The sequence below is a fragment of the Lissotriton helveticus genome, chromosome 5_1 (assembly GCF_964261635.1).
Source record: "Lissotriton helveticus chromosome 5_1, aLisHel1.1, whole genome shotgun sequence".
In the NCBI taxonomy this organism is placed as follows: Eukaryota; Metazoa; Chordata; class Amphibia; order Caudata; family Salamandridae; genus Lissotriton; species Lissotriton helveticus.
Genome location: NC_136065.1, coordinates 385,635,917 through 385,657,544, shown reverse-complemented (window position 1 = coordinate 385,657,544; position 21,628 = coordinate 385,635,917). Strand labels below are relative to the sequence as shown.

The following is a 21,628-nucleotide window of genomic DNA, read 5'->3' as shown; positions in this document are numbered from 1 at the left end:
TTTGTCAGGCAGGACACGCAGTTTGATATATCAGGCTTAGCTACAAGTAGATTTTATTAGGTACAGTAATGTAAGTAATCAACTCTTAAGGAATAAGGCAATTGTTTGAAATCTGGATATTTTTAACATGCAGAATGTATATGTAAAATACTATTAGAAGAGTGTACATCCAAGAGGAGTAAGATGGTCCCTTGATGTGTAATGATTTTGTAAAGGTTTTAAGTATACAATAAACTTTACTTACATCGCTTCAGCAGACTGCTGTAACAAATTTGTGTGTGCGACATTTTCATGAGAGAACAGCTCTTCTAATTGCACAATGTCATACAAACGTCTCTGTCCGAATGTCCTGCCAAAAGACAAGGCTCTATACTTCCAGGTTTGAAACAGCTAAAGCAAACTAAGTGGAGTTCACATAATATTGGTTAAAGACCTGCTCAGCCGTAAAGTATCTGTCAGTAACATGGTCCATAATTAAGCAATGTGACCACATCCCCTCCTGTAATAGAGGTTTATGTACAGCAATAGCATTCACAATACACGCCATAAACGTCAATGCGGGACTTGTCCAAAATGTAATTGCATGTACACAATCTCTACCGATCATAAGATACGTTCCCATATAACGTTGCAGACTACTTGGAAATACTTACCGATAACATGTATATTATAGTAGTTCCCAGTGCATAAGATGCTCTTCTATACAAGTAGCCTCTAGGCACCATAGCAGGAACCACCATAAGAATCGCATGCAAACAAATGCACAACCTGTGGGTGGCATAGCAAGAATGCTCCCTAGGGAACAGTATTTAGTGCATAGAGTTTATGTCCACAAAAATGTCGCGAGTAGGAGACTGGCATTCAGAAAGAGCAGAATTCACTGCCTGAAAGTCCCTCACAACCTTCAGATGGCGTGAAAGAAATGGTCAAGAAGTAAATGAAGAATGGCAGGTTAACAAATGCCTATAGACAGTACCACAAGAGTTCGCATTAGAAAAAAAACTACCTGTTAAGGCATGTGAACAAGCAGCTATCTGATAAGAGCTGCTAACCGGCGCAAAGAGTTCGACTAACCAATATTCCTGGGCGCAAACAGGCTCTGTCGACTACTGAAAAGGCCCACATGCAAAAACAGATATCCTCTGAAAGGCAGGCTAAACAACAAAGGACGCGCTTTCTCAGACAGAAGTAAGCTCTAAACATAAACTATACGTCTCTTCACTTTGTGCTAAACAGACACACAGACTACATTCAGCCCGGACGCAATATAATGCCTCCTTCAGGGGATTTCGAGAGCACTTCAGCACATGTATTTATGCCCAGGCAGCCACACGTTGAAAAACTGAACACAAACACTTTAAGCATGGCACGGCTGGATTAACAACAGCTCGAAGGATACAGTTGCTCTGCCAGTGGTGGAATCAGATACTGGAACTGAACCATTTAAATTCCGGGGCAGCTCCTGCGACTGGAGCTTCTGACAGACATTGAAAGCAATGCAAATACCTCCGTCTTTTTCCGTTTCTGCACGGGTTTCCAGATGGGTTCTGCTGGGCCTGTTCCAGCTGCGGTGAATCCAGCAGTGCTGCGTCGATGCCCGGATTTCCTTGCCTCGCTCAGATCCGGCTGTGAGGAAGGGAGGTTCTGATGTGTCTGAGCGCACAGACCCGAGGTGCCCGCTGCAGTGCGGAGTCACGTGACCATGAGTGGGCAGCCCATGTGAGCTCACGAAAACAAGCTCCTGCGCTGCTCCAGCGTTGCAGGAACTAGAGGGGCCGGGCTTGAGAGCACGTGCACCAGCAGACACAGTACGTTCACTTCTAGACTGTAAACAAAAACAGACAGGTATGCCGAAGGGTACTCGAGGTTACTGCTGCCAGGCCAGCTCTCCAGGGAAACGCGAGGACCAGCCTGGCACGCACGGAGGAGTGGTAGCCCACAATAATGGAGCAGAAGACCCACTGTGCCAGCTCACGCACAGAGCAGTAAGCTGCCTGCACGCAGTGCTGCAAATGGGAGGCTATATACAGCAGAAACAAGAGGGCACAGACAGGCGAAGAAGGGGCACTGGAAAGCGCGTGGGAAGAGGAACCAGAACGCATTTCGCGATGCAGAGAGGGAACCCCCGAGTACACCAACTCCCTGCACTGCATGCGAATGGAGAGATGCAAGCATCACCACGAGCCATCGATCGTGTTCTAGCAGAGGAGAACAACGAAGAGAAAGCGGCCTTTGCAAGACTCACCCCTGACAATAGTCCGCACACAGTAGTTCACATAAAAATGTGAATCAAGAGTCCAGACTGGCTAAAAGCTGAATTACCAAGCCACAAATCTGCATTGGCTGCTACAAAAAATAGCCAGCGCGATTCACCAACAGTCTACTAACGACCATACACGAGTAGGTAACCGATAATTCACTCGAGTCAAAAGACTGCTGTGAAGTTGCTATTGATTTACCTCGGATACCCCAAGGACGCGAATCTTTTGAAACCGTGTGATCTATGAGAAAGAAAGGAAACTGCAAAGTCAACAGATAACACCATTACCCTCACAGGCACAGATTTGTTGATAGAGATCAAGCCCGTCAGCAACGATCCTTGGAAGAGTGGGATAGTGTGAAACACAGTGATTGTCAGCTCAATGTTAGCAGTGTGATGAAGGAGGCATATCGTGAGATGGTGAACTGCTCGGGAGCCAGCGCCAATGGAAGTGAACGAAGGGCGACAAGCTTCACCTGAAACATTTACCATTTATCTGCTTTGAAGAGAAGATAACAGGCCAAGAGAGTGCTGCTTCCGGCAGAAGGAGAATTATTAAACAAACTGACATAAATCAGCAGAAGACTAAGAAGCAATCCTTCTGACTCCAACATTTATATGTCTCACCTCCCAAATATTACACTCCAAAGGCTACAATCCAAACTACTGGCTGACGAACTTGCCTGAAAATCGTGTTAAAGCTTTACTGTATTCTGCTGTGTTATGATAGAACTTGCTCGAACTAAACTCAAACTGCAAAAATCATTGACAACTTCATCTTTAAACTCTATCCTAAACGATGCCATAATACTGCCTAGAGATCGGGCAACATTTTGACAGTGGGGGGACAAGCTGTTGGAGAAGCTATGTGATGTCTGGACTTAAAAAAGCGCTGTTAAAGATTCACTAAAGTTTTCTGCAGCTAAGCAGAATATGTGCACCCTGCTATGCTACAGTGCAAAAGAAAGCTATCCAGATGAAGTACAAACTGGGCTTAGTGACAAACCTTGACAGCTTCCAACACAATCATTCACTAAACGCCAAGTCATTTGGATTCATCCTGGACACCAACCCCACCCTCAAAAAACACATTGCCAAAAAAACAAGAGGCCTAGTACCAGGTCTCTCATCAAAAGAAAAATCGAACTGTTTCTTCCAGAAAACATCTTGAGAACTGGTGGTCATGCCCACAAACTCCCGCATCTCAGTGGTGATAATGCCCTACTCTATCTATGCCCCCCGGAACTCCACATAGGTGCCTTTACGAGCATCCTACACACCCCAGCACATCTCATCCAGGGACAGAAGAAATAGCAGCACATCACTCCTATCCTAATGTAACTCTAATGGCGCCCTTTGCCGGTCTGCAGCACCATCTTTAAAACCAGCTGCATCATTTACAAAGCAATTATTTACAACAAGGGGTGGTGATGGACAGAGTCTCTGAATTAAGCAGAGTACATTTACAAAGCAGTCACTACCTGCACCACTGCGTATGCTATAGACAAGTTCATCTCTGGTGGTGCTTGTCACACCCGCAGCCAGGACACCGCCAGACTGTCCAATAAGAAATGTAAAAAAAAAAAAACATTTTGGCTTTTCGATCTATCCACCAAGGATGTGGAACAACATCACTGTCTTCATCAGCACCACACCAACAATGCTCCAATTTAGGAACGAGTTGAAGACTCACCTCTTTAAAGAACACTACATCACAATGCATTAATGATTCACAGCCCGCTTTCTCATATTACTCGTTGCCTTTATGCATGTGTTTGAGCAAGTATAGTGCTCCGCTGCCTTTTAGCTAGGTTTGCGCTATAGACACACCATATACATACACACCATATACATGCACACGCAAAGAGATCCAACAATTAAATGTTTCCCAGTGATGAATCTTACAACTTTTCCTTATGGGGTAAAAAAATTCTGAAAACTAACTTTAAATTCCTCACTGTTAACAAATATTCTTATAAAATGATACTTTTTCCACTTTGCGATTAAGGAGTTTGCAGCCATCCACCTGTCCTCAGAATTCCCTTATGCCCTCTAGCCCTTGTACAAATTTATCATGTCATGCATTTCGATGTACAATTACCACAACGCCTCTTTAGTGCAAATATGCGAGCATGGTAAATATTCCTTTTTTTTTTTAAATCAGTTCCACAGATACACACACACAAGCACAGACTCGTTCTCTTCCCCCAAACCCAAACTCGTTATGGCGAGGTCAACTATCTCCCCTTCAGTACAACCTTCTGTAGTTAACATCACCTTTCTCCTATTCTGACCCAAAACCAGTCACCTGGTGATTGAAGACATTTCTACTGGAAATCGTAAGTTCTATTACTCTCACAAACAGGTCCATTACACCTATGCCCATAGAAGAAGTGTGTCTTCAAATTAATTCAAATGTTATACGGTTTGCAATGTATAGTTATATACAGTATGATTGCGCTCCACAAAATCACTGCAGGAGCATCAGGAAAAGACCACAAAAAATGTGTTTTTGTCACAATGCATCAGATACATTAAAATGGTAAAATATACAGCCAATCTCAGCCCAGCTAAGCGTTCATTACAATGGAAATGTATGCACAGGCAGGAAGGGCGGGTGTGGAGGAACGGACGGCAGGCAGAGAAACAAGTGCGTTCACAGAAACTCAGCACAGTGACTGAGCCAAACTCCTAGGCCTGAAAAGGGCCTTTGTCCCTCCGGTGCATTGGAGGCCTTTGAATGCCTCAGTGTTCGCCAAGAAGAACACAGAGGCGGGAGGAGGAACGCTGTCTCTTCAGGGGATGTCTCCAATCTTGACAGCAAGCAATCTTTAAAAATAATGTGCTGTACTTGGCACAAATGAATGGTCAACACAGGTGAAGGATTAGCTCACGCGGGGCAGTGTTGGCACGTAACTCTAATACTGCGACACTCTGCCCCGCAATACAAATACTGAGCCTCCGCCCCTGCACTGTTCAGCTAACACACCGTGGTCAAGACCATAACTCTCCCTGCAAATTTCAGTGCTGGGTTCAACATAGCGCGGCCAATGCATCTCAGTGGTCCCTCGAAGCAAATGACGCAGTGTCAGTTACCACACCACATCCCACACAGCTCTGCACCACAAGTGTGACATAAAGCACCCACTGCCACTTCAGAACTGCTGTTCACACTGTGTTGCTGACCGCATCTTAATGTCTTGAATCGTCCTTTCTGCAACAGTATATATAGTTCCAACACACCCCTGCTTCTGAAGTGTACTTCAGCAAACCTGCCACACTATACCACTGTTACTACCGCAGACTATCCCATTTAATGTACCTGGGTCTCTAGAGGAACCACGATAGAGGCGAGTGCTAAATATAGATACAAAAGGTGAAACAGTTACAACAAAAATAAACGTGTACAGACAAGAGCATAAGTACAGGACACGGTGTAACAGCAACAACATAGCAGGCATGTTTACAAGAGAAGTAATACGTCCATGAGTATTATAGATGGCTTTGTTTTTCGTAGAAACAAAAGAATGCAACATAATTGTTTGAGAAGTTTCAATGTGGCAATGCTTTTGAAAAGGTAAGCTCCATCATCAGTCTGAATGCAGGAGGGATAGGTGCTTATGAATTGTGGTTGGGGGGGGGGAGTTGGGAGTTAGTTCCCTACCCTGGGTGTAATACCGCAGAAGCTGCTGGTGGAGGGTGCTTCGTAATTTCCTAAACTGGTGAGGCAACTGTTTGCAGGGGTCAAAAGGCCCAGTGTGTGTGCCGTGGCCCTGGGCTCTACTCGCTTCCAAGGCAGAATTGAATTGAATGTAGTCTTGTAAAGCGCAGACTTAGCCCAAGGGCATCCGGACACAGGAAAATAGAGCTTAAGCAAAGGTATCAGGAAAAAGCCAGGTTTTTAAGGCCTGCCATCTAAAGGCCTATCAACGAGAGCATGAGAGAGACCTGTACATCGCCACAGAATTCTGTGGAGCACATTAATGCATGCCAGTGGAGCATTACATTGGTGCCAACTGCAATTCCTAAATTATCAGTAGTATAAAGGCCAGCACATATTTGGGCGCATCTTGACCATCCTTAATGGCCTCTGCTACAGAGGTGCTACATTCTTCCTGGACTGCCGGTAAGATCTCGTTGGTCAACTCCCAGAGTACATGTGTACACCGACCTAATAAACAAACAGCATTGACTGACCTCAATGCTAGGCTAGTCAAAGAGAACATTCCACTTCCAAAAACCTTTGTCCTATTAGACTCTCTATCTGGGGAAGTCATGGGGAATGAATTGGGGTTCACATTGCTGGTTGAAGCCTGAACAACAAGTCTCGCTGGAAAAGGATGTTTAGTGAGAAAATCCCAGTTGCCAGGTGTCAGCCTGTGACGTCTGTAATTGGCTATTCACTGGTGGGCCAGTACAGGGTCTTGACCGGGTGTACGTAAAGGTGTCAGTGAGGGTTTCAGTAAACAGGAGCCAAGGACTCAGATGTGGCAGGCCCTGGCTGTAAGATTTCCGTAAGGATATTTGTCTTTACCTCAGAGGGCAGTTGTAGGTTCAAAACCTCAGCTGCTCGTCGAATTACCACTGAAAATGAAGAACACTTTTCTTTGGTAATCTGAATTGCGAGTTCCTCCCTAAATAAGGGGAAATATCAAGACTACTAGCCTCTTGTAACTACATATAAAAATTGTCGTCATCATCATGAGGAGGTAAAATAATCCTCCCTGTCTGGTCTTTTAGGGGCATAGGATAAGAATCAGGCTGTATGGTGAGTAGTTGCACTTTGGTCATTTTGAAGCGCGACAACGGTTGGGACCGATGCAGGCTGTAGAGCCAGGTAGAAGTCTGTACTAGAGCTGGTATGGAATCCGTGAAGAGTCCAATCGGGTCCAAAGGTGCAGAGGACAGATCTGTCAGCGGTAGCCTGACCGAGGGCCCCCACAGATCCTAGGAACTAAAGGTGCACTAGAGAGCTCGAGGAGCGCCTAATATCTGCAACGTGGTCTCCTTCAAAAGCTCTGATCTGCTGCAGGGCCTTTACTTTAGCTAGAGAGTGGCGGGTTGGGCTCGTTTTTTTCACAGTTTTAGGAGGAGTCAGAAGGCAAAAAAAACTGGGAGCGAAACTCTGGGTCCACACTGGAAGGCACAGAAAAACAAGCATTTACAATGCAACGGTCTCACCTTTGCAAAAGTTAGAGCTATTGGCATTGTAAATGACAACATTTTTATTAATGTGTTGGATTTGAAAACAGATAAATAAATGGCATTGTCATTTACAATGCCAATAGCGGAGAAGGTACGAAGGCTCAGGTCTGCAGCTATCAGTGCGGCAGATGCAGGTGCACTGGGGCCCACAACACCAAAAGAATGATAAGTAGTGTTTTTGGTCGATTTCTGTTTTTGTTTGCTATATTTGCTCTTTTATAATTCTCACATTTAAAGTGATTTAGTGCGGATTATGAGCTACAGAAAGAGGGCCCCTGAAATGATGCCAGAACCTGAAAACTCTTTGCTTTGGGGTGCGCCCTACAAAAACATTTGAAGACCTCTGCGCAAGAGACACTACTAGGGTGATTTCGGGCATAAAGACAATGGAGCCGTGGAGTGGGGGGCAAAACAAGGGCGGTGAATGGTGCATTTTGTCAGTCATTATGCACACATTTTGTAAAAGAATCGGTTATCCAAACCCTTATCAATGCTACGATTTTGCCATTAATTTTGAATCTGAACGAGTAAAGAAGGCACAATCTGCTATTTAGGTAGATTGCCAATGCGCTAAAAACCTGAACATTTTCAAATCCAATTAATGCTACAACATTCAAACTGGTCCCCTCTGTGTGGACTTCTGAAAGTTGCATACTGAAGGGTGGCTGTACCAGCATTCTCTGTGCCAAGGCCACGACGAACATCGCAATGACACTGGTGTCACTTAGTTCAGCAGCTTGGAAGGTTACCTGTTACCACTCCTGCCTCTCCCTCCAAAACCTGCCTTGCAGCGATTCCTCCCAGCCCTTCACGTTTCTAATTATCTGCAAGTAATTCTTTTTTAGAATTGTTCATCTGTTAGAAAAATACCACATGCCAGTTGGAAAACGCCACCTGCAACTTCCTAAAGGTGTGCTTCCTTCAACATTCCGAATTAACTCGGTCTTAATTTAACGCTACAATAAAGGGTCTATCTAGCGATGTGCTCTGTAGCAGTAAGACATTGACTGACCTTTATTTAGAGGTCAAGACTAACACAGAGATCTCGAACAACCCTGTGTCAAGTGTGAGGAGTTCAGTCAGTCCCGGGTTCAAATGTAGTCCTAGATTCCTAAAGGAAACATCAAGACGACATGTACCAGAATGCACAGCCAACACCAGAACATGTTGCGTTATTTAGAGCTGACAAGGAGCAACATAAGATCTTTTAGCGTGGATGCCAGAATTACAAACTGCGCTCTCCTGTCAATTGAAAGTGGTTACTGCAAGAGAGGCATGCAATGATGCAAATAATGCCTTCACTATCTGCATGCAGAAGTACCTTTCCACTGAGCCAGTCCAACGTGCCTCTCTCTCGGCTTCACAGCTGAATGCAGGGAATACATACACAGATCAACAGTACCTCCCTCACTGTACAGTTAATGCACGTTCGAGTGGAAGCAAAGGAACGGCTCCAAGTGAGACTAAGAAAGGAAGGGAAACTATGTGGACAGCGCATCCCACGCTATTTTCTCTCGTGCGAGGTGAGAAAGTAAATGACTTGCGAGACTGGCGGTAAGAAAAAAAGAAAAAACACCCCCACACACAAAACACTGGCAGCCTAACCCTAAAGTGGCAATCCTCATTTTGCCAGCTACTTTAGGGAGTCATTTTTATGCAATCGCCCTTCGATAAATCTATTGCACAAAGCATTTTAATGAGACAATCTGCAGATGGCATTGTTTTAAACCGTCTGATCTGTAAATATAAAGGATCGCTGTGAATTCAACTTTCTCTTCCCACCCCCCCAACCAAAGAGTTTCTCCCTGCAAAAATGTCCAAGTGGCTTAGGGTCCTGTCTGCGAGCTGCCATCATCCCAAACTTTACACAATTGGGGATGTTTCCGCCGCAGTGCTCGCGACAGTGCGATGCTCACAGACAGAAATGAATGCACGCCGCGGTAACTCATTTAACCTCAGAATCACAACAGAGAGTGTGCGCACAACCACACCAACAAGAGAAGGGGCTGTGGGCTCCCTCTCCTTCCATCTCCACAGGACCCCCCGCAGACACCAGGCTTCCTCCTCGGTACTCACCGGGGATGGGGCGGCTGCTGCTGCTGCATGACGCGGGGGCCTCCGGGGGAGGCGAGGCTGGATGTCTGTGCGTGGGTGTCCGGCTTCCTCCTTCCCGCGCCCTCGGAGCCTGCGATCATTCGTTCTCTCCCTCTTCTTTACCTCGGTGGCTCAGCTTCCCTCCAGCCTCGGATTGCAGGAGTCTGGCCGGAGCACAGGGGACGCACCGGGCATGCGCGAGCTACCCCTCCTAGGCAGCTGTTTCACGCTATGCAAAAAGATGGGAGCAAAACAGAACTAAAGCGATGATGGCACGAGTACGGAATACACTGTTAGCAGCCACAGCGGAACTAATTGAGGTGATGTGCATTGCACCCAGTCACCCATATCTGTCCGCACCCTTCAGAACGAGTGAGAAGGAACGATCTCAAGTTTCGAGGTCCAATAACCAGGCGTGAGCGCTCATCCAGCCAAAGGGGTTTACTTTGTATCCTGGACTTAGGATTACATAAAAGATACAACCACGGAAAGAGCCTTCGAAAGAAAAAACAAGTCAGGTCCCGGGCCGGCAGCCAATCACAGCGCGGCCCGGGGAATGACGTCACGGGGGTGTCTCGGCCGGCAGATTCGGGGGCGTGTTTTTCGTGCTCTCCCCTTCCCATTGGCTGGAAGGTAAAATTCCAGCCAATGGGAAGAGGAGAGGGCGGGACTTAAAAAACCACACAGAAACCCCCAAATCGCGTTTTCACGGGGAAAGCGTGATTGACAGCCAATCTCTTCCAATGGCTAGCCTCCATTTATGGAGCTAGCCAATGAAAGACAGAGGCGGAACCAAAGCCCCATATCTAGGACATAAGATTTCGCCCTGGGCGGAGCAACTGCTACGCAGTTGCTACGGCCAGGGCGAAACCTAAAAAGGAATTGAAGCAAGCAGCGAATACAGGAGTGTGGAATTACTACCGCCCGATGCCCAGGGCATATTTTCTGGGGTCAAGGGCAACATGTCTTCATATTTACTTTGTCCGAAGGACAAGTAAGCCTAATCTCCTGAACCACAAACCATTTGTCTGCCAGTTCACAGTACTGATCTGCGAAAGGATTTTCGGCCACTAAAGCAAGATGTTTTTATATGTGTAAATGAATCAAACTTGTATATATGATTCTTTAATGCAAAGCCTTTACTATTAGGGCCAGCACTACAAGGAAGTGCAGCGAGCTCAGCTTGCATTACTGACAGTGGTTCCAGTACAAAAACATGCACTCAGTTGCAGTGTTTTACAATCTGAGGCTACTTTCTATGCTCATAAAATTTCTCACTGGTTATAGAGGCATATGTCTGAAAGCAAGAATAGTGATTTGTTTTTGCTTTAAAAATAAAACATATACATAAAACAATTGCAACTTGAAAACGCGTTTTGATAAACTGTTGCTCAACCTTCGACGTTTCAGTAAATGTGTGGCATGCATGCCAATATGTAAAAGAAATAGAGGGAGAATCATTGTAAAATCATAATAGGTAATGTTAGATTTGTGGGTCTCAAGTTGGCACAGGTAGGTACTTGTGGCAAATAGGGACCCTTGCCTCTAGTCAGTGTAAGGGGGTACACTCCTAAAATAACTCCTGCTCACCCCCTCGGTAGCTTGGCACAAGCAGACCGGCTTATCTCAGAGGCAGTGTGTAAAGCATTTGTGAACACAAGACAGTAATCCAGTGACAACACTACAAATGGACACCACACAGGTTTTATATTAAAATTAAGTCTTCTTTTATATAGATTTAACACAAGACCACAAATGACAAAAATCCACAATATTGTACTTGAAATGGTAGGTTTAGCTTAGTTCTCTTCGAATCTTAAAATGAGACACTGAGTCAATGTACCTTATGATGCGGCACACTTCCACAACGAAAAGTGTTGCAGAAATGGAAATACGGCAAAGATCCGGTACAAAGAAATAAAGACATCAAGTTCTTCCTGATGCGGCTCGCTTCTCCGATATTGTGAGAAGTCTCGAGTCGATGCGTCAGCTGCAGCAGCGACACCCTTGTTCCGTGATGCACGAAAGCAGCTTTGGCGGTGACACTCTTTTCGGACGATGCGAGACGCTTCCGCTCGATGCGACAACTGCAGGGGCGACACCCTTGTTCAGTGATGCGACGACAGCAGCTCCGACAGTGGCACGCTTCTTCGTGGATGCGAGGCTCTTCTCTTGATACGGTGCAATGCGACAGCTATGACGGCGACACCCATGATACGATGGCAGCGGCTGTTAGGGCGACACGTTTCTTCCTTGTTGAGAGACGCTTCTCTAGATACGGTGCAACATCCACAATGCGACGGCAGCAGCTGCTTCAGCAACACGCTTCTTCGGGGTTGTGGGACGTTTCTTGAGATGCGGTGCAATGCGACAGCTACAGCAGCGTCATCCACGATGCGACGGCGACACGCTTCTCCCTCTTGAGTCTCGCTTCCAGCTCCTTGCGACACGCAGTCCCTCAGAAGGCCTTAAACAGCAGCAGGCACTTCCAAAGAACTCTTGGGGAGCTGGGGGTTGAAGTCTGTTGTCCATGAGAATTCAGCAGGAGGCAAGCGATTCTCTTATGCCTTTGGAGATCCGTCACAAGTTGAATAAAGTGCACACAAAGTCCTTTCTCCTTTCTTTGGCAGTCAGGCAACCACTGCAGGCCAATCCCCCGAGCAGCACTTCAGCTTAGGGATAGTCTCTCCTCAGTTTCTTCAGGTTCCTCTCCTCAGCAAAGGTTTCTTCTTGTTGTCCAAAAGTGATCTAAATTCTTGGGATCAGGGTCCCAATACTTATACCCCAAAATCCTTTGTCCTTTGAGGGCAGAGGGGCCTTTGCCCAGTCCAAACCAGTTCTGGAGCACTCTGTTGACATGACTCCTCCTTTCTTTTCACAGTGCAGGGCAGAGACAATAGACACACTACAGGAGGTGGAGCCAGCATTGTGGAGGGAAGGCACAGCCCTATTCAGGTCCCAGGTGCAACTCCTCCCTCCCATCTAGATGCAGATCTCTCTATTCACCACTGGGCTGACTCACCCGGTCTCCTGGAATCTCCCAGCCCTGTCACTCAAACTCCTGAAAAGGAATACACAACCTAGCAGAGGCAGGCTTGGATAGTTAGACAAGAAAATACCTACTTTCTAAAAGTGGTATTTTCAAACACAGGATGTTAAAATAAACTTCACTAAAAGATGTATTTTATCATTCTGAGTTCAGGCATACTAAACTCGAATTTCTACCATGTTCCCTGAGTCAGTTAGGATTATAAAATGCAATAATTTAACTGCTCATTCTGGCCTATGGATAATAGGTAGCGTTGCAATAGTGAAAAACGAAAACGGCTGTAATTCACTATTAGGACATGCCCCACACACACCAGGGCATGTCCTACCTTATACTTACAAATCACCCTGCCCTTGGGTTTACCATAGGGGTGTCTGATATGAAGAAAAGGGAAGGTTTAGGGACTGGCAAGTGGGTGCACATGCCCAGTCAAGATGGCAGTCCCAGACTGCACACAGGCTCTGCAATGGCAGACCTGAGACACACTTTTACAGGCTGCTTCTGTGCTACACGCCAACCAGCAACATTTGGTTTACAAGCCCTGGGCACACTCAGTGCACTGTACTAGGGTCTGACCAGTAAACCAAATCAGCCAATCATGAAATCACTAATCCATACATCAATTTACAATAGGGAGAGCATGTGCACTTTAGCACTGATCAGCAGTGGTAAAGTGCCCAGAGTCATACAACCAACTAAAACATGTCAGACAAAATACAGGAGGAAGGCAAAAAGTTCAGGGATGACCCCGCAAAAAGGGCCAAGTCCAACAGGTAACATGAAAATAGATCAGGGGCCCAATTCTAAAGTAAGACAAAAACGTTCACCCATAGGTAGAAGTCTTTCATGTGATGCAGGTTTAAGACTTTGAGGAATCCACAGAAGTTTACCAAAGCATGGCTGAAAACCGTAAATCAAGCAAACTGTTGTGAACTACATTTTTGAATGATAAAATATACATGGTAACTTTCCATCCTGGCAGGTCCCCTCAACATTTAATCCTTCTAAGATCGATAAAATGCTAACCACTGAGTTCAGTAACAAACACCTGTTTTACAGACAAGAAACCCTAGGGCAAAAATGTGCTATACAAATAGACATGTTATAGGTTACATTTGCTCTTGCTAAAATACGCAAAATTACTACAAATTCACTTTTTTCTGCCCCCTATTTTCCCCTTTCCTGGAAAATGTTCTACTCTTGCACTTGTCAGGAGAAAACTTCCAATCTGTCTTAGCTTGGGATGAGATTGGAAAGAAGTTTGTGAATACCCTTCAACATACAAATTAGTACACACTGATTCAGCATTGTGACCGGCCAACTCATAATAAAGGCGAAATTCTAGACCTCATCATCTCCAATGGTCAATCCATCAAATTGGATACCATTACCCCTTGTGATTGGTCTGAACACCACTGCATCCTCTTTTATATTAACAGGGAGGTTTCTATGAGGAAGGCCCAGCCAACGAAATCAAAGATCTGGAAAAGGGATTTCAGATCTATCAATTCAGATGAACTAGCAGCCCACTGTACATCTGCCCTCTCCTCCAAAGCGGACCTGGTTGAGGTTCAAATACTCATGGACTTTTACAACTCTACCATCTCTAACATCATGGATGACATTGCACCATTTCAACAAAAAAATGCGCCAACAAAAATACCCAAACCGTGGTTCAAGGACAATTTAAACTCTGAACGCCATAACCTTAGGGCAGTGGCATTATCCTAGAAATACAAACCTTCCTCGGACCAACTAAAACTCCTTAGAGATGTTAGGAGCTCCTACAACAAACAAATCAAGAGCGCTATGGCAGATTACTTTAGATACCAACTTGAGCAGGCCGCTAACCTCCCCAAGAAACTTTCTGAACTGGTCAAACAGCAATCAGTGGTAGCTCCAAACCACAATGATTCTGGAGGCAGCCCACCCTCATGCGACAAACTGGCTGCTTTCTTCACAGTTATGTGTGGTAAGAGCATTGAAGGCGTATGAGTCTATGACAGAAGACCTTGGTCCTCAGGTTGTACGGCAATTACTCATTACCCTCACGAGCCTTCATAAAGCAGTTTATTCCCCTACCATTGTGAGATGGGTACGATGGGCTATGCAGAATGTGGCCTTCGATATATCACAGTTTGGAGTGCCTACCGTGAGGAGTGGTGGGGGTATTGGGAGCTCAATTGGAGGACATCCTAAATTCAGCGGATTGGCCCTCAGATTCTACCTTCAAAAGGTTACAAATTTAGCATCTCTGGTGGTAGAAAAGATTTAAACTAGCCTAATTCTCACCTCCGGGCCTGACATAGAAAGAAACATTTCCTACTTACCATAACAGACAGTTTCAATTCTATTAAAGACTTTGAGGCGAGGATTAGCCTACCCTATTCTAAATAAATTACTACACCCTCCGGATAGGAGGTACATTCTGGAGACGTATTTGCATAATGTGTTTCTAACATGGTTTATGATCCTTGTGTTTAACGTAGTTGTGCCATCTAGAACCTTACATCACTCATTTGTCTTCTCAGGGAAGGATTTGAATAAACAAGAGTTACCTTGGGAAAAAAAAGCTGTGTATTAATAGGGAGAAAGAGGAGGCTAGAGCGTCTCCGAGAAACATTGGAAGGACATACTCAGTTCGGATTGGATGAACTGTTTTGTTTCTTCCCCAAGGACTCCTGGAAGATGCAGTTTTAAAGTTGAGAGGGTCCCTTGGCAGACAAAACTAAGATGCATTCATATGCTACCTTGCATATACCATAGTAAGCCTACGTCTGCATAATCAAGTGACCAAGTCTATCCTGCAGACAAGAGGCTGGACTGTTCCCATGAGGCAAAGGGTCAGACTGATTTGCATATAGCCATGTCTGAACTGGGGTGGCAGAGTGGGCTAAAGAACGGTGATGGATCAAACCCAGATCTTTTGACTGGGTGTGTGTTTGATTGGTTCAGATGCTCCGTCCATCACCACCCCCTTTTGTACCACCACCCCCTTTTGTACCGACAAGAGAAATTAGGCGTGTCCAGGATTAGTTTCATATTGGGTCTTTTTTGATGTGCAATCCTTATGACAAATAGAAACGTCTGTGTCTGTCTCCCTCTTTCTCCCTTTTTATCTATCTGATAAAGTAGAACAAGCTATCGTCTGAATAATAGTGTGTTGGTAATAGACTTTCGATTTTTAGATGAATATTGTGGTGATATTGTATTTGTTTTTAATGCTTTTAATGAAATTATAATCTGTGTCTTTTATTAAGTGTAACATTCATGATATGTTTTTTTTTTTACATAAAGAATAAAAAAGTAACCTTTATAAAAATGTCTTTGTTTGTGTATCGGAATTGTTAGAGACCATTGCTAATACATGGGCTTACTATGGTATATGCAAGGTAGCATATGAACGTATCTTAGTTTTGTCTGCCAAGGGACCCTCTTGTTTTTTTCACTGTATGCAAGTACCCTATTCCCCTGGTGTGCTAAGGGGTCTCTCTCTACTATTTATGCGTTTTAAAGTTGATACATACTCTTATAGGCTCCTGGTTAATAAAATGGAGAAAGTTAAAGCCCAATCCTCGCCTCAGTGCCCCTAATAGAATTGAAATTTTCGGTTACTATATCTGGGAATTTTTCATTAACTAGAATTACTCGTATCAGTACAAACATGCAGCTGCTAATTAGGCAAACTACAAATATATTTGATTTACATCAAAAGAACTTGTAAAGCATGTGCCCTCTAAGAACAATCACTCTAACCTTGTTGAATCCTCACCGACTTTAGTTTTTGGGATACCTAGGTTCTAATCTTTGCTGAAGCCGGAGCCCTGCCAACGTCAGCCTGTTTGTGTGTAACATTACTTGTCTCAGTGCTGGCTGCACTCGGTAACAGCAATAAAGGTGTAACAAAAAATCAGGACACCAAATGTACGCATCTGCACCAAACATTAAAGACAGTCTAATATGGGGTGACTAAGTTATTGGATTATTTTTTAGGCTATGTGACTACCCACCTCAAGGAATAATCTGAGCTCAACCCCCTGGTAGCTGTGGCACAGAGCAAACAGGCTTACGTTAAGTCAATGTGTATAGTATTTATGCAGTACAAACACCAAAGTTTGCCTGTTAAGGAGAAGCCCACCATCAGGTAAGTATCTGCCACATTCTTTATTGAAGGAAGCAATGCGGGAAGTCCGCTACGCCCACGGAACATCAACCATCGTGCCCAACGCGTTTCGTGATGACTCACTTCATCTGGGGCTGGCTTGAAGCTGAAATGAGCGGCAATGTTCATGGCACCACTGTAGATCTAATAACACCCGCCTTCAGGGCGTGGCATCCCCAGTGGCCTGTGGTACTTGTAGTACCTGGTTTCCTCAAGTGAGCTGCCTTTCAATCAGGTTCGTATATTTTGCTTAAAATCCAAGTGGATTGCGGTGTGTCGCTGTCAAAAACCGCACCGCCTACTTATTCCTCCAAAAACTGGGTCCCAATGTCCTATATGGCTACGCAGGTTTGTGTCTCCCCGCCATGCCTCGGTGTGGTGTGGCTGCTGCGCCAACCGGCGTTGCAGCATACAGTACAAGTCTGCTGATTGTGGGAAGGTGATATACATGACGAACAGCGAGAGGTGTCATCGCAACCCACTGGGGATTTAATTTCTACATTAGACAGCAAGTGCGTGGCAACTCACTAGAGTAAGACAGGAGGCACTAGTTACCACAAGGCCACGAGAGTGGCCCCGCCCAACTGGGCGGGGATTAGAACATTTAATTGATGCCCCAAAAACTTCCAAGACACTTATCTGCTACTTGCTTGCAGCCCATGAAGAAGTACGGACAGTACGAAACGCGTCGGCAGCAACCACTTTTTGCGAGGCAGTTCAGCTGTTTTGAACATTGTTTCCTTCAATAAATTGGTAGCGAAAAGAAACCGACTTGAGGTGGCTCCCTTACAGCAGGCAACTCGTGTTGGATGTGTTATTGCGGCCCCGCCTGAGCCGCGAGGGAAGCCCCGCCATGCCTCGGAGATGGTCTGGCTGCTGCGCCAACCGGCGTTGCAGCATACAGTACACGTCTGCTGATTGTGGGAAGGTGATATACATGACGAACAGCGAGAGGTGTCATCGCAACCCACTGGGGATTTCATTTCTACATTAGACAGCAAGTGCGTGGCAACTCACTAGAGTAAGACAGGAGGCACTACAGTTACCACAAGGCCACAAGAGTGGCCACGCCCAACTGGGCGGGGATTAGAACATTTAATTGATGCCCCAAAAACTTCCACGACACTCATCTGCTACTTGCTTGCAGCCCATGAAGAAGTACAGACAGTACGAAACGCGTCGGCAGGAACCACTTTGTGCGAGGCAGTTCAGCTGTTTTGAACATTGTTTCCCCTGCAATAAATTGATAGCGAAAAGAAACCGACTTGAGGTGGCTCCTTTACAGCAGGCAACTCGTGTTGGAAGTATTTATGCAGTACCAAAATAGTAAATGTCAAAATAGCAATTAATAAAAATCCTTACCCAAGTTAGAAAAATAGAGTAAAAGTAAACCAACAATATGGGAAAGGAGAGGTGAATTTGTAAAGCTTTAAGTACAAATAGCACCAAAAAATACACAGTGTCAATGATCGTCAATGTCGTGGTAGACCATGAGAAGCGCAAGTTGAGGCTGACCGCGCTGGCGCGCAGATCAGATACACCAACCAGGTTTGTCTGGTCAAAGATTTTACCCTCTGGATAAGGCTTTTAAGTCCCATTAGACCACAGGAATAAAGTTCTAAAGCTTCCACTACCACTTCTGAGGCACGTAGAGACTCACAGGAGGTGAAGGAGTTGACCAATAACGGGATCCACTCCAGATCCAGTTGCCACTGGTCAGCTATGTATTAACAGGCAAAGACCTCTAGCAACTTGTTGTCTTTCTGTATCCACACAGGAAGTCAATGAATTGACTCTTGGAGTCCACTTCATTGTCCTGGGTACAAACGGGGGCAGGTCCTGTCCTTCAGGGCTCCTCTCATGTCATAGACAGCAGGTCTGGTCCTCCAATGATCCTCTATGATCATTGACAGCAGGTCCATTCCTCTTCGGATCTTCCGCTTGTCCAGAAAGACTTCTGAAGTGGGTGCCTGGAGTTACCACATTAATGCCTGGGTGCTAGCTAGTGGGCAAGAATGACTCCAGAGCACATCAGAACTTATGGAGTAAAATGTCTCAGGGTTACCTGAACCACTTTTGCAGCAGTTCTTACTACAAATGGGCTAAAAATACCCTGTGTCACTGCATTTCTATTGCAAGACTGTAAGAAAGATCCATAGTGCAAGCCACCTGAAAACGTGGGGCATGCATCTTCGCACAAACTGGTATTCACTCAACACCAAAACACTTTCCATGTAGGGCACAGAATACGCCTATATACTTCCAAACAAGCACAGCATATGATCTAACCTGCTACCCATTAACCAATGCACTTTGGTGCATTCTCAGGGGTACAAAGCCCTATATTCATATACGGCACAAAAAGTAGGAGATATGACACATAATAACAGCCAAGAAATCATGGAAAGGCTTAATTGAAAGATACTGCATTTTGGGTTACGCTGCCCTGATCTGTTGGAGAAGGGACCCAGGGAAAAGGATTATGATATCCACGTATTTTTATTCTTTTCAAGGAATCATGTGACTCCTTCCTAAGATATTTATAGAGATGGACCACCTACTGATAAACCTGATCACGAATAGCAGGTAATGTACGGGGTAATATGCCCAGACTTCGTACTAGATCACCTTGCTGGCAAACTCCAACATGTTGTTAGTCTTGTCTGCAGAACTACACCAAGAAACTGATATTTTAAGGAACACAGAGAGGCACCTTTGGAAAGCGTACTAATGGCGGGAGCAAGGAACTGGTGTGAGGAAAGGCGGGTAATAAACCAATTACCCATCCGATTCGCATAATGGGTGTCACATTTGTGGCTCAAGAAAATTATCAAAAACTCTCCTTCACAAAAGAAATGGTGCAGTGGGGAATACCGTTGTTCGCGTAAATGGATACAGACAGACATGGCAGTAATTATATGGATTGACAGTATTTATGTGAAAATATTGTAGTTATACAGCAAAGGAAAAGTGCTGACATTTCAGGTAGACTAGGGCTGATTAGCGTCGTAGTCGGCGATTCAAGAAGACAGCAAAACTAGCTAGGTCTGCATAAGACGCCTGGGAACATCTGTAAGATGTCCAAGAGGAAACCCATGCATTTAAAAAGAATAAGCCTCTGACTGCTTGCTGGAGGTTTCGGTCTTCAATTTATAAGGCACTCCGAATTGATAACCTGTCAACTCACATTTCCGATGGGAGAGAGTAAGAAGGATCTTTACAGCTTACTGACACTGAATCAAGAAGCACGTACATGCATTTTAGAATGGTCTACAGTAAACCATACTTTAAGAATAGTGAAACAAATCCTCCACAGCATTTAACGCTAACAACACTCAACACAATATACGCACATAGGTGGACAAAATGTCCAAAACGCAGTTTGGAGAAATTTAGGTGCATGCTGAAATTTAAGAATTCTGGGAGGAAATATGGCTTCCTTAGGTAAATAGTAATCACAGACTCAAGAAGTGCTTGCTGGTCCTGATAGCAAGGAGAAGCAAAGATGAAACAAACTAGCTTCTTTGGGCCTAGAGCCAATGAAACCCAAATACGATAATTGGCTTTAAGTTTTGGTGGTGTGTTTAAATGCAGAAGAAATCTACAAATAATAAACTAAATCCAACAATAGGCTAGGTGAGGACCTAACATGCAGGAGGAGATAAGTACATCTGCTGTTGATGCCAGGACACTATACCTTCTTGATCCCTTAGGAAACATCACCAGATATGACCCAGCTGTGTCCCAATGTTTCCTGCTTCTTTTTTGTAATTTGAGGCTTTCAGCATGTTTTCAAACGTACTTGCCACATAGTGACTCAGACTGACAGAAAGCAAAATAAAAGACACACATGATATTGTGTAGCAATCAAACGGAGTCCACTGCAAGAAGTGGAGTGTTGGAGAGGAGTACAGTCTTGATAAAGCTGACCCCTAAGTGCCTTGATCGATCAAGAAGGGAGTGGGTCAAACACATACTGCAGAACCGTGACCCATAAAGACTAACTGGGGGTAGAAAATTGTAAAAGATTTTATAGAGTGGGTGTTGAGGGGATTTGGTAGGTAGAAGAGAGTGGGAGGACCATGGGTGAACACTCCATTGAATAGGTGGGGAGAGAATCCTTGGTACAGTGGCAATGGACTTAGGGAGGAAAATTAAGGGCAGGGAGGTGTAGTTAGTAAAGGGGGGTAAGAAAACATGACTGGTATGTGAGAAAATAGAAGCGGAAACCAGATGGAAACGAAGGGAGCTGACCTTCATCAACTCTCTGAAGTTCATTCTTGGGGCAAGTTTCGATAATGAGTGCTGTATCAGTCAGTCAGGTAAGCTTTATTCGAATTCACACTTGAATCATAAAAGCTACTCAAATAACCATATAAAAAATGATTAAAAAGCAGTATAAAAGTTAAAACAAGTTAAAAATGTTAAAGACTACGGTACATAGATACAATCATCAGATGCACAGTCAATTCCATTTACATTTTTAATTACGGGCTACAGCTGCTTCCTGCAACTAACAAGGGCCAATAGAAATCAGGACATTAGAGCACATATGTAAATGTTGTGCTGTATCACTGCAAGGCTCCAGACATGTGCATGCAGTCTCAAGAGGGTCCGTGGTGAAGACGGCTTCGGCCCAGATATCGGAGTAGCAACTCAAGTAGGTCGTCACTCAGACAGGACATTATGAGAAGAACTTCCTAGTTCTGTGTAGCTTTGATATACGCAATCAGTACTGCAGTAAACAAACATCCTGCCACTTATTCCCTCAAAGATTAGCTTTATAAAGTGCCAATAAGGGCAGTTCAGTGCATGTTTTTCATTAGAGGACTTTTGGGAGACTTTGCCATCGGAGTGG

General features: G+C 44.8%; 1 protein-coding gene across 13 annotated transcripts in view; it reads right to left on the bottom strand.

Moving 5' to 3' along the window:
• Window positions 1-21,628, bottom strand: part of EIF4G3 (eukaryotic translation initiation factor 4 gamma 3) — a 1,426,031-nt gene that overhangs the window by 1,265,223 nt on the left and 139,180 nt on the right. For 2 of the 13 annotated variants that reach the window (XM_078642566.1, XM_078642568.1), the window contains exon 1: window positions 1,400-1,641. The exons of 10 other annotated variants lie outside the window; for them this stretch is intronic. In XM_078642566.1, coding sequence (XP_078498692.1) covers window positions 1,400-1,443 — 44 coding nt within the window. In that variant the 5' untranslated portion in view covers window positions 1,444-1,641. Of the gene's footprint in view, window positions 1-1,399; window positions 1,642-21,628 lie in introns of those variants that run through there. One more of the 13 variants, XM_078642571.1, reaches the window with a different exon arrangement.